This window comes from Staurois parvus, unplaced genomic scaffold (genome assembly GCF_062004578.1).
Source record: "Staurois parvus isolate SC_StPar_1 unplaced genomic scaffold, SC_StPar_1.0 ptg001521l, whole genome shotgun sequence".
Taxonomy (NCBI): domain Eukaryota; kingdom Metazoa; phylum Chordata; class Amphibia; order Anura; family Ranidae; genus Staurois; species Staurois parvus.
The window spans coordinates 557,842-571,945 of NW_028319317.1; the positions used below are offsets into that span (position 1 = coordinate 557,842).

The window sequence follows — 14,104 nt, forward strand, 5'->3', positions numbered from 1 at the left end:
CACATTTCAGTGTTTTTGGTTTGATTATATTATTGAATTAAGTTTATTATTATTATTATATTATTTTTTTATGATTATTTATAAAATGCTAATTTATGATTTCGTGTTTCAAGTTTTATCATCCGCGGGATGTTTACTAGACTCTTGTTCGGACAGATTTCAGTGAGTTATTCCTAAGAATTACAGGAATACAATAAAAAACGCCAAATTTCCATGTAAAATAATGGTACCGCTTTCAGCACCAAAAATCTGAAATAATCATACCGCCAGGGAGGTTAAGAAACATCCACCCACATTGGCGATGCTGCTGTCCGGCTGTTTATGTGCATGGGCCAGACTGGAAGAGCTTAACCTCTTCACGCCGGCCGGACGCAAATGTGCGGCCTCCCGGTGTCTGGGTCTAGACACCGAGCAGCGACACATTTGCATTCTATTAAAAAAGGGATATATGTGCCGAGAGCGCGCGCCCTGCCCGCTCCCAGCACAGACGTCCGGTACTCACGGAAAGGTCCCGATCTCCTCTTTCGATCGGGACCTCTCCCGATCATGTGACCCTAAACCCCGCCTCCTGGCTTCTGAAACTCTTAAAGGGCCAGGAGGCGCCGGCGTGAAAGGGTTAAAGTATGACTAAAGGGAAAACTTTTTTTTTTTCTTTGATGGTATGGAGAGGGATTGGAACCTCTGTCAGGTTTTTATTGCCGTCTGTGCCCCCGTTAGAACGATTCACCCTCTCTATTTATTCTGTTTACCGTGATCATTGAAAGTAAAAGAAAATCCCAAATTTAGTTTTTTTTTTCCCCAGAAATCTTTTTAATGGAGAGACTAATGCAGGCCATAAATGGTTTCGAATTCCGAACGATTTTTGGTCCGAAAATCAAAAACGTCGTTCGCTCAGTAATCCAACGGCGCCATCAATGATTTTGAAAATCGGCCGACCGAGTCATAAAGCTCACCCCATATAACAGGCAAAACTTCTGTTCCTTCCAGGTCACGGCTCATGGCGCATATTCTTTTCAGAAAAAACGATCGTACGATTTGACCATCATTGAGTCGAAAATCGCTCCTTTTTGACGAATTTTCCAACATGCCTGATCACCGAAAAGGGGAGGAACCATGAAATCGACCGGTGCCATTGACCTTCTAACAGAGTGAAAATCGTCCGATTATTCTTAGGTTTCGGACGAAAAATTGGTCAAATTTCAACCCGTGTATGTCCGGCCTAATTCTGGTGACTGTAGAGGCAACCTTACTTTGGAAGGATTTCCTCTCACTTTCTGTTGTGGTTAGAGGACTGGGACTGTGTTTATCCGCAATGGGACACAGATGACAGAAAACAAAACAAAAACTCGATGGGTTATAATCGTCTTTTACTCAATCCAAAATGGAACAAAGTTTTGCTTTTAGTTCTACTTTAACCCCTCTCCTTCCGGACACTTCTACCCCTTCCACCCCCCCCCCCCCCAGGACAATTTTCAGCTTTCAGTGCTGTCGCACTTTGACAATTGCGCGGTCATGCAACCATATAAAATTTTTATCATTTTTTTGAGACAAATAGAGCTTTCTTTTGGTGGTATTTAATCACCACTGGGTTTTTTATTTTTGGCTAAACAAACCAAAAACAACTGAAAATTTCGAGAAAAAAAGTTTTTTTTCGTAGTTTTTGTTATAAAAGTTTGCAAATAAGTCATTTTTCGCCTTCACTGATGTGCGCTAATGAGGCGGCACTGATGGGCACTGATAGGCGGCACTGATGGGCACGGCTAGGCGGCACTGATGGGCACGGCTAGGCGGCACTGATGGACACGGCTAGGCGGCACTGATGGACATTGACCGACATCACTCATATATGACACTGACGCGCACTGAAAGGCAGCTCAGATGGGCACTGATATGTAGCATTGATGTGGCACTGTGCATTGGCAGGTGGCATGGATGGACACTGACAGGTGGCACTGCTGGGGCTACACTGATCATCAGGGCACACTGCTCATCAGTGCCCTGATGATCAGTGTACATGTCCCCTCTGAGTAAAGCCAATTACCGGCTCTCCTCTCTGTCAGTGTGACAACTGGTGAGGAGAGAAATGCCGATAACCGGCATTTCCCTATTTACATGCGATCAGCTGTGATTGGACACAGCTGATCACATGACCGAGCCGATGTCTTCAGCTCTTTCTGTTGATCGGTGATTCGAGGGACACAGCGCACCACCGATCGCCGCACACGTGCTCCCAGAACGAGAGAACCGCCTTGCTCCCGTCATTCCCTTATATAGCGGGAGGCGGTTAAAGCAGCAGATCCAACATGAACAGAGATCCAATATCCCTCAAAGCCTCCCATGAAAGATTCATAAACAATAGGTAAAGAAGTGAGGAAATCAGTAGAAACAGACAGTAATGAAACATGGACAGAGGTTGTCACCCTTCTTCCTGCCATCCAGAGCTGATGTAGCAGTCGGGCTGTAACTGGTTGCTTCGGTTGCGTCTCGTTCCTCAGTGTGTGTGTGTTTGTTGTTTCAGGTCGGTGAGACTTTGGTCAAGGAAGAATTGGGAGATCCGAATAGCTGTGAGAAGGATGAAGAATCGAACACAGGTACGCTGCGATCATCACCAGGGGTGCACTGCTGACTGTTCAATATAAACTACATGAGAGATTGGATGTGAAGACTGGCGAAAAGTGTTCATTTCTTTGTTCTGTTGCAGATTGCTGTATTTTACTACTTAAAGCGGCACTCCACCCAAAAGGGGAAATTCCGCTTTACGGATTGCTCCCCCGCTCCCCATTAAGGATTGGCACCTTTGGCGGGCGGGTATCCGAATTTGACAGGTACCCGCTCCCATTTCCAGTCCGATTGCCTAGGCCAGGGGTAGGCAACCTGCGGCTCTCTAGCTGTTGTGGAACTACATTTCCCATGAGGCATTGCAAAATTGACAGTTACAGCTATGACTTGCAGAGGCATGATGGAACATGTAGTCCTGCAACAGCTGGAGAGCCACAGGTTGCCTACCCCTGTCCTAGGCGATCGGAAACAGAACGTGTCCTCCCTCCCTCTAGTCTTTTAGGACAAGTGACAGGTCCCAGAAGACGACGGGACCATTCATGAAGGGCAGTGCTACTTGCGCATGTGCAGTGGGCGCCCGGCTGTGAAGCCGCAAGCTATCACAGCTGGGTGCCCACACTGAAGATGCCGGCCTTCTGGAATACAGGACGGCCAGTGAAACGGGCTGCAGGGGACACACCGCGGGATTGAGGGACAGGTAAGTGGCTGTTTTTTTTAAAAGTCAGCAGCTACAGTTTTTTATTTTTCGACAGGAGAGTGGAACTGCTAAGGAATTAGAATGGGCAGACAGGCAGGATTTTTATGCAGAAGAGACACGCTTTTTCTGTTCTGCATTAACTCCTTCCCGCCCGGCCTATAGTAAAATGACGGCCGTGTGAAGCTCTCGTCCCTCCGATAGGGCGTCAAATGACGTCCTACCCGGATCACGCTTTGCATGTGCCCACAGGGCCGAGCTGTGTCGAGATCTGTCACCGGCTGTGTACCTCCCTGATGACAGATCTGTGTACCCCCCCTGTTGCCAGTACCATGTGACCTGCTGTGACCAATCACAGCAGGTCACATGACAGTTGTATACAATGGATGGCTTTCTTTCATGCCATCCATTGTATACTAGTGTGTCTAGCTGTGAATGGTCACAGTGATCACATGCACAGGCTGGGCCATGTCATGTGATTAGCCGTGGCCAATCACAGATAATCACAAAAAAAAGCCTGAATCGATTTCATTCAGTTAAATGCTTGCTCATAGCCAGTGGTGTATTTAGGTTTTGTGCTAGCCTAGGCAACACAAAAATCGTCTGCCCCCACGGACACCGACCAACACCACCCCCCATTCCCCCTCCCACGGAGAGAGCCTGACATTGACTAACACCCCTGCCCCCCACCTGAGAGAGCCTTCCACTACCCCCCCTGCCCCAGTGATAGAGAGACACTCATCTTCACAGCTCCGGACAGCCCCATGAACGAGAGTCAGGCTCTACATGCTTCATCAAGCAGCCCCTCTCGGATCCCACTTTGTTCCCATGGTGCGCATGTCCCTTCTTTCATCCCTTCTTCTGGGAGGAGGTGCTGCCCCCCTGCATAATGCCACCCTAGGCAAGTGCCTTGTTTGCCTTGTGCTAAATACGCCCCTGCTTATGGCAAAGAAATTATTTGCTATAAGCAACCAAATTGTGTACAAAAAAAAAATACTGATCACTTCCCCAAAGTAGTACAATGTTACTATGGTAACATTATACTACTTTGGCCATAGTGTAATAAAAAAAAAAAATCTTAAAAAAAGAAAAAAAAAGTAATAACAAAATTAAAAAAAATTAATTTTTTTTTGTACTGTCACCAGTCAGTGTCCCTGATCACCGCCATGCCAGTTATGATGACGCTGTACTGCACTGGTGACAGTATTTAAAAAAAATGTGAAAATACGTTTTTTTAATTCATTTTCCGAAAAATTGTACTGTTCTGACATTTGGGGGATATCTGTCCTGTCCTGACATTTGGGGGATATCTGTCCTGTCCTGACATTTGGGGGATATCTGTCCCGTCCTGACATTTGGGGGATATCTGTCCCGTCCTGACATTTGGGGGATATCTGTCCCGTCCTGACATTTGGGGGATATCTGTCCCGTCCTGACATTTGGGGGATATCTGTCCCGTCCTGACATTTGGGGGATATCTGTCCCGTCCTGACATTTGGGGGATATCTGTCCCGTCCTGACATTTGGGGGATATCTGTCCCGTCCTGACATTTGGGGGATATCTGTCCCGTCCTGACATTCTGGGGGATATCTGTCCCGTCCTGACATTCTGGGGGATATCTGTCCCGTCCTGACATTCTGGGGGATATCTGTCCCGTCCTGACATTTGGGGGATATCTGTCCCGTCCTGACATTTGGGGGATATCTGTCCCGTCCTGACATTTGGGGGATATCTGTCCCGTCCTGACATTTGGGGGATATCTGTCCCGTCCTGACATTTGGGGGATATCTGTCCCGTCCTGACATTTGGGGGATATCTGTCCCGTCCTGACATTTGGGGGATATCTGTCCCGTCCTGACATTTGGGGGATATCTGTCCCGTCCTGACATTTGGGGGATATCTGTCCCGTCCTGACATTTGGGGGATATCTGTCCCGTCCTGACATTTGGGGGATATCTGTCCCGTCCTGACATTTGGGGGATATCTGTCCCGTCCTGACATTTGGGGGATATCTGTCCCGTCCTGACATTTGGGGGATATCTGTCCCGTCCTGACATTTGGGGGATATCTGTCCCGTCCTGACATTTGGGGGATATCTGTCCCGTCCTGACATTTGGGGGATATCTGTCCCGTCCTGACATTTGGGGGATATCTGTCCCGTCCTGACATTTGGGGGATATCTGTCCCGTCCTGACATTTGGGGGATATCTGTCCCGTCCTGACATTTGGGGGATATCTGTCCCGTCCTGACATTTGGGGGATATCTGTCCCGTCCTGACATTTGGGGGATATCTGTCCCGTCCTGACATTTGGGGGATATCTGTCCCGTCCTGACATTTGGGGGATATCTGTCCCGTCCTGACATTTGGGGGATATCTGTCCCGTCCTGACATTTGGGGGATATCTGTCCCGTCCTGACATTTGGGGGATATCTGTCCCGTCCTGACATTTGGGGGATATCTGTCCCGTCCTGACATTTGGGGGATATCTGTCCCGTCCTGACATTTGGGGGATATCTGTCCCGTCCTGACATTTGGGGGATATCTGTCCCGTCCTGACATTTGGGGGATATCTGTCCCGTCCTGACATTCTGGGGGATATCTGTCCCGTCCTGACATTCTGGGGGATATCTGTCCCGTCCTGACATTCTGGGGGATATCTGTCTCGTCCTGACATTCTGGGGGATATCTGTCCCGTCCTGACATTCTGGGGGATATCTGTCCCGTCCTGACATTCTGGGGGATATCTGTCCCGTCCTGACATTCTGGGGGATATCTGTCCCGTCCTGACATTCTGGGGGATATCTGTCCCGTCCTGACATTTTGGGGGATATCTGTCCCGTCCTGACATTTGGGGGATATCTGTCCCGTCCTGACATTTGGGGGATATCTGTCCCGTCCTGACATTTGGGGGATATCTGTCCCGTCCTGACATTTGGGGGATATCTGTCCCGTCCTGACATTTGGGGGATATCTGTCCCGTCCTGACATTTGGGGGATATCTGTCCCGTCCTGACATTTGGGGGATATCTGTCCCGTCCTGACATTTGGGGGGATATCTGTCCCGTCCTGACATTTGGGGGATATCTGTCCCGTCCTGACATTTGGGGGGATATCTGTCCCGTCCTGACATTTGGGGGATATCTGTCCCGTCCTGACATTTGGGGGATATCTGTCCCGTCCTGACATTTGGGGGATATCTGTCCCGTCCTGACATTTGGGGGATATCTGTCCCGTCCTGACATTTGGGGGATATCTGTCCCGTCCTGACATTTGGGGGATATCTGTCCCGTCCTGACATTTGGGGGATATCTGTCCCGTCCTGACATTTGGGGGATATCTGTCCCGTCCTGACATTTGGGGGATATCTGTCCCGTCCTGACATTTGGGGGATATCTGTCCCGTCCTGACATTCTGGGGGATATCTGTCCCGTCCTGACATTCTGGGGGATATCTGTCCCGTCCTGACATTCTGGGGGATATCTGTCCCGTCCTGACATTCTGGGGGATATCTGTCCCGTCCTGACATTCTGGGGGATATCTGTCCCGTCCTGACATTCTGGGGGATATCTGTCCCGTCCTGACATTCTGGGGGATATCTGTCCCGTCCTGACATTCTGGGGGATATCTGTCCCGTCCTGACATTCTGGGGGATATCTGTCCCGTCCCGACATTCTGGGGGATATCTGTCCCGTCCCGACATTCTGGGGGATATCTGTCCCGTCCCGACATTCTGGGGGATATCTGTCCCGTCCCGACATTCTGGGGGATATCTGTCCCGTCCCGACATTCTGGGGGATATCTGTCCCGTCCCGACATTCTGGGGGATATCTGTCCCGTCCCGACATTCTGGGGGATATCTGTCCCGTCCCGACATTCTGGGGGATATCTGTCCCGTCCCGACATTCTGGGGGATATCTGTCCCGTCCCGACATTCTGGGGGATATCTGTCCCGTCCCGACATTCTGGGGGATATCTGTCCCGTCCTGACATTTGTAAAAGCATAGTGAGTTTTTTGAAGTTGTGATTGTTTTTGTCATCATTCTTTGGAAAATGAATTATTTTCACAAGTATTTGTGTTACATACGGTCACCAGTGCAGTACAACAACCGCATATAACATGTGTGGCGGAGATCAGGGACACTGACTGGTGACAGTACGAAAAAAAAAATTGATAATTTTTAAAAAAATTTAGTATATATTTATTACTTTTTCTCTTTTTTTAAGATTTGTTTTCATATTGCACTATGACTAAAGTAGTATAATGTTACCATAGTAACATTGTACTACTTTGGGGAAGCGATCAGTATTTTTTTTTTTTCTTTTGTACACAATTCGATTTCTTATAGTAAAGAATTTCTTTGCTATAAGCAAGAGTTTAACGGAATGAAATTGATTCATTCAGGTTTTTTTGTTGTGATTAGCTGTGATTGGCCACGGATAATGACATGACACAAATGGACTGTGATTGGCCCAGCCTGTGCATGTGATCACTGTGACCATTTATAGCTAGAAACACTTGTATACAATGGACGGCATGAAAGGAAGCCATCCATGGTATACAACTGTCATGTGACTTACTGTGATTGGTCACAGCAGGTCACATGGTACTGGCAACGGGGCCGGTACACAGATCTGTCATCGGCCGTGTCCCGCAATCCGGGAAGGACATCGTATGACACCCTCCCGGGGGGACGAGCTGTTCGCCAGGTTGTCATTTAACTATAGGCCAGGCAGCAAGTGGTTAAGGGCTCATTCACATGGATGGGTACACCTATGAAGAGGGTAACAGACTATGGATTATTGATTTTGTCCGGAGTGGAGCTTTAAGTAATAAAATATTTGTCTTTACTTTCGTAACAACGTGTCTCTGGCATGCAGGAAACTCTGGCGGTAAGTCGAAGACTCCTCAAGCCAAGAGATGTTTACCCAAGAAGCGACCACGTAACACGAAAGTGGAGAAGGCCCACGCCTGTGCGGAGTGCGGGAAGATCTTTTATAACAAGCGGACGTTAAAAGCTCACCTGCGTGCTCACCTGGGGGAACGCTCGTACATCTGCAATGTGTGCGGGAAGTGTTTCCGCCGACACACCGCACTGCTCATCCACGAGCGGATTCATACGGGAGAACGACCGTACAAATGTGTGCAGTGCGGGAAAAGCTTTGTACAGCAGCAGCACCTGACCACCCACAAGAAAACCCACACCGGGGACAAACCGTTCCCCTGTGACATCTGTGGGAACAGCTATCGCTGGAGGTCTGAACTCGCCAAACATCAGAGGGTGCACCAGGACCAGGTACATCCCTCATCTGTGTATGTCCTTCCGATGAATGCCCATACCCCTTCCCTATACCAAACCATGGCTCAGACACCAGAGGGTGGGTACACCAGGACCAGGTACATCCCTCATCTGTGTATGTCCTTCCGATGAATGCCCATACCCCTTCCCTATACCAAACCATGGCTCAGACACCAGAGGGTGGGTACACCAGGACCAGGTACATCCCTCATCTGTGTATGTCCCTCCGATGAATGCCCATACCCCTTCCCTATACCAAACCATGGCTCAGACACCAGAGGGTGGGTACACCAGGACCAGGTACATCCCTCATCTGTGTATGTCCTTCCGTTGAATGCCCATACCCCTTCCCTATACCAAACCATGGCTCAGACACCAGAGGGTGGGTACACCAGAACCAGGTACATCCCTCATCTGTGTATGTCCCTCCGATGAATGCCCATACCCCTTCCCTATACCAAACCATGGCTCAGACACCAGAGGGTGGGTACACCAGGACCAGGTACATCCCTCATCTGTGTATGTCCTTCCGTTGAATGCCCATACCCCTTCCCTATACCAAACCATGGCTCAGACACCAGAGGGTGGGTACACCAGAACCAGGTACATCCCTCATCTGTGTATGTCCCTCCGATGAATGCCCATACCCCTTCCCTATACCAAACCATGGCTGAGACACCAGAGGGTGGGTACACCAGGACCAGGTACATCCCTCATCTGTGTATGTCCCTCCGATGAATGCCCATACCCCTTCCCTATACCAAACCATGGCTCAGACACCAGGACCAGGTACATCCCTCATCTGTGTATGACCTTCCAATGAATGCCCATACCCCTTCCCTATACCAAACCATGGCTCAGACACCAGATGGTGGGTACTCCAGGACCAGGTACATCCTACATTTCTGTAGGTATTTCCATACAGTAGTGACCACCTTCAAAATATGGGTGAGACTGGAGGTTCCAGGGAAGAAGCACGCAGCGTATCCCTGATCTGTGCACACACTTTCTGGAATCTGTGACATGTGACTTTGGTACAACCACCACCTCCCATCACCCAGGTTTAGGCTTAACCCCCGACTCCGTCTTGTCATTGCGCTTTAATAATAAGACGTCCACAGATGTTCCTCCACAGCTGCCTCACTGATCACCGTGACTTTCAGTTGGCAGGTGGATGCATTTTCTAGTCCAGGAGTCTCCAGACTTTCTAAACAGAGGGCACGATTATTATCCTTCATACTCTAGAGGTGCCATACTGTGGCAAGTGGGAGTAGAAAATGTTCTGGCATCAGTAACAATGCCCCATCATTGGTGTCAGCGAAAGGACTAGTTCCCCATTATTAGTGCCAGTGAGAGGAATAGTGCCCCATCATTGGTGTCAGTGGGAGAAATAGTGCCCCATCATTGGTGTCAGTGGGAGGAATAGTGCCCCATCATTGGTATCAGTGGGAGGAATAGTGCCCCATCATTGGTGTCAGTGGGAGGAATGGTGTCTCATCATTGATGTCAGTGGGAGGAATGGTGCCTCATCATTGGTGCCAGTGGGAGGAATGGTGCCCCATCATTGGTGCCAGTGGGAGGAATGGTGCCCCATCATTGGTGCCAGTGGGAGGAATGGTGCCCCATCATTGGTGCCAGTGGGAGGAATGGTGCCCCATCATTGGTGCCAGTGGGAGGAATGGTGCCCCATCATTGGTGCCAGTGGGAGGAATGGTGCCCCATCATTGGTGCCAGTGGGAGGAATGGTGCCCCATCATTGGTGCCAGTGGGAGGAATGGTGCCCCATCATTGGTGCCAGTGGGAGGAATGGTGCCCCATCATTGGTGCCAGTGGGAGGAATGGTGCCCCATCGTTGGTGCCAGTGGGAGGAATGGTGCCCCATCGTTGGTGCCAGTGGGAGGAATGGTGCCCCATCGTTGGTGCCAGTGGGAGGAATGGTGCCCCATCATTGGTGCCAGTGGGAGGAATGGTGCCCCATCGTTGGTGCCAGTGGGAGGAATGGTGCCCCATCGTTGGTGTCAGTGTGAGGAATGGTGCCCCATCGTTGGTGTCAGTGTGAGGAATGGTGCCCCATCATTGGTGTCAGTGGGAGGAATAGTGCCCCATCATTGGTGTCAGTGGGAGGAATCATTCCCTACAGTTTGGAGACCACTTTTCTAGACTCGTGTCTTGATTGGCTGACAGCTGAGTGATCTCGGTTGTATTGTATTGCTGAGGTCCTGATACAAATAGGACATGCAGAGGCTGTGCTGGTATCTTTAGTCCCTGGAGGAAGAGGTGGAGGATCCAGAGGACAGGAGAGGGAGAGACTCCACTTCAACTCCGCTCATCTGTTAACACAGCACATCAATGTAAGCTTTGCTCTGATTGGCTGCTTTAGAATAATGCATTTTTCTGGCGCTCATGAATTCTGGCCTTTTCATTTCCAGCTCTAACCCACCACTGAAATGTTCTTATTTTCTCTCACAGCAGCCTGTAGATAGTTGTCAGCGGCGGCTGGTTAAATGAGATCCTGTGTTATAAGCACATCTAGATGCATAGATCGATGCGCTGTTTTGTACACATTGCTGCCGCTGGTACGGAGCTGTGACGAGGGGCCTCCTCCGCCTGTCAGAGTAACTTGTTCTTTTCATCTGTTCTAGAACTCTGCAAAAGCTTCTGAGGACGGGCAGAAAGGTGAGAGATTGTCTGCATTTCTGGGGTATATTTGTAAAGAGGGCGATTTAGGCGCCAGGCCTTTGATGTCATCCTGTGTACAGCTGGAGTGCTACTGCACTCTGCGGTGCACTCTGCGGTGCATGGCCGAGGCGCACTCTGCGCACACCCATAAAGGCTGTAAAAGCAATCATTTCTCCTTCTCTCTGGCTGCATTCTTGCAGCCATTGAGAACTACTGTGTGAGCTGTGATTGGTCACAGCTTGTTACATGGTCCAAGGCTGTTGTGAATAGCCCTGTACCATGTGATCTCGGTGATCATTCACAGATTTCACCTGTAGTAAGCAATGATGTCAGGAAGTGACATCTTGCTTGCTACTGTTCATGTGATCACTGATTGGCCAATCAGTGATCACATGGTTGGGACCTTACACAGAGGTCCCGTACAGCGATCGGTGTACCATTTTGTCCGGAGGACACAGCGGGCACCGGATCGCGGTGCCGCACGCTCCCAGGGAGCACGCACAGCTTGAAAAATGTGTGACGTTTATGAACGTCAACCCGCTCCTGCACTGCTCCCGTCCGGCCGTTTATGTACATGGACCAAACGGGAAGTGATTAACAAATCTTTGTACGCCACTGATTTAAGGTGGGGAGCATAGGTGTGTAAAGCCTATTGAATTAAGATGTGCACCCCAATGCTGAAACACACCGGTGTATAAAATAAATAAAAATATATATATACACACACACACACTCCCTGGGTTACAAAGAAGAGAGGTTCTGTAGGTTTGGAATCTGTATGTAAGTTGGAGCAGGTAACTCCAGCCAAGAATAATTTTTCTGTTTCAATTCTTTCATTGTGGTTCAGCAAGAACAAGACATTTCATACATTTCTCACACAAGAGGCAGGTTTTCAGTGGGTTTACAAGAACCGGTGAAAATATATATATGTATGAAAGCCAATACCAGGAAACATTAGGCAACAGGGCTGGAAACTGGTGGCGATCAATAAAAGATAACCATGACCCCCCGAAGGCGAGGTCACCATCGATGTATGGGGGGCCACTCCCCAGGGAGTTGCCTCTAGCACAGCAAGGAGGGTTCACAAGACATCGGTAAAAGAGAACCGGAAAAGAAGGGAAGGACTTCTAGGACACTGAAGCACCGCAGGTAGCAGTCATAGGCGTCCTCAGCAGACCAGGTGAAGCATGGGGAATGCATAGGAAATCCAAGGCTCCCAGATTTTATGAAGATTTGGAGCGAGTCTTTCAAAATGCTAGACGTTTGCTCATTAAGCATCAGGGTGGTCATCTACGCCTTCACCCCCTGAACAGCAACACCTGGGGTCTTCCAGGCCTGGGCTATGGTCTGTTTAGCTGAGATAAAAGTGTAGGCAGCCAGTCTTTGTTTAGGCATATAGGCCAGGTGTAGGACAATACAGAAGAGCCAATTTGGCATTCTTGTGCATCGTTATATGAAATGGGGTCTGGAGGAGGCCAAAGACCCCAAAAAGTATTTTTACATTATGGATAGCATAGGGAAGGGTTTACTGGCCATGCGGTGATGTGGAGTGCAGACAGGTCCACCTGACAGTATTTGGCAGCATGTGATGAGCAGCAAGTCCCCCGCCCGGCAGTTTCGTGTGGAAATCGGGGACTGTGTGAAAAAAAAAATATATATATATATATTATATATTTTTTTTATTTTATATATATGTACACACTGTAGGGCAGTGTATGGTACCAGTAGTTTGTTTTGTTTTGTTTTTTGTTTACAATTTTATTTTTTTTATTTTTACATCACTATTTTTTTTACAATTTTTCTTTTAGGAGCCCCATTGGGGCAGCTTTGGTAAAATATCAGGGGTCTAAACAGCCCCTTTATGTCTCACGTATGACTGAGTACAGCGATTCCCTAGACTCACAGCTGCACTGGAGAATGAATGGATGGGAAGTGCTCTGTGTTAAGCAGCTTCCTGTTCATTCACAAGCTGAAGCATAGTTAACTCAGTTTATTGTGCTTTACTTTTGAATGAACACAGTGAATGATCGCTACTGAATGCTCACTGTGTTCATTCAGAAAAGCAAGGGGCCAGTAAATGGAATATTTACCGGCACCTTTCTTGCTCTCCATCCTGAAACGATAACCTGCAGCAGCCAGCACATGAGGCGGGGAGGGCAAGTTAGCAGTTCTGCAGGGGGGCACCTGGGCAACAGAAAAAAAGGAACAGGGGGAGTGGGGGGTGGCATATACTGGTACCGATTCCCAGTGCTTTCTTCCTGTGGCAGCTGAATGCCGGCAGGAGGGAGAAGTTCCAGGGGTCATCAAGGAAGGATCGCCATCTACCTGTCGCCTGCCTACGATGGGTTGCTGACCTCCGGTTTAGGGTGTGCTCAGGGACATCCGGCACACCCTGTCCGCACGTCTGTGGTAGGGAGACAGTATAGTTACAATACCACTCAATACAGGAGGGTAGAGAGGGCCCTCCTCTTGGGAGAGGCAAGTAATACAAAAGGTAACAGCTGTAGCGGGATGAATTGATGAAGAAAGAATAATTCCCATTGATAGAGACTGGGCTAGACTGGAATAGACTGGGCTAGGCTTCCCTAAAGAGATGCTTGCAGCTGATGTGATCCTTCGGTCTTGTTTCTCCCACATGAAGTATTGGGAGCTGGGAGTGTAAAGGGAGATCCTGGGAACAAAGGGAAGAGAAATACTGTAGATGTTGCTGGTGGGGCTGCCATTGAGACCGCACATTTAGGCAGACCGCATTTGTGGGTCGCACAATTCTCCATACGTGGCAATCTGTACACGCTGGTCATGGAAAATTTGCACTGAATCCATTATTTTAGGTCTGATTTTTGCACCTAAAATAAGATGATACATTTACTGA

The 14,104-nt window shown here is 48.9% G+C and overlaps 1 protein-coding gene across 1 annotated transcript in view; it reads left to right on the forward strand.

Annotated features, from left to right (window-relative positions):
- LOC149435412 (uncharacterized) overlaps positions 1-14,104 on the forward strand; it is a 73,728-nt gene that overhangs the window by 40,629 nt on the left and 18,995 nt on the right. The window contains 3 exon segments of the mRNA XM_089662702.1: positions 2,519-2,591; positions 8,135-8,550; positions 11,196-11,229. Coding sequence (XP_089518828.1) covers positions 2,519-2,591; positions 8,135-8,550; positions 11,196-11,229 — 523 coding nt within the window.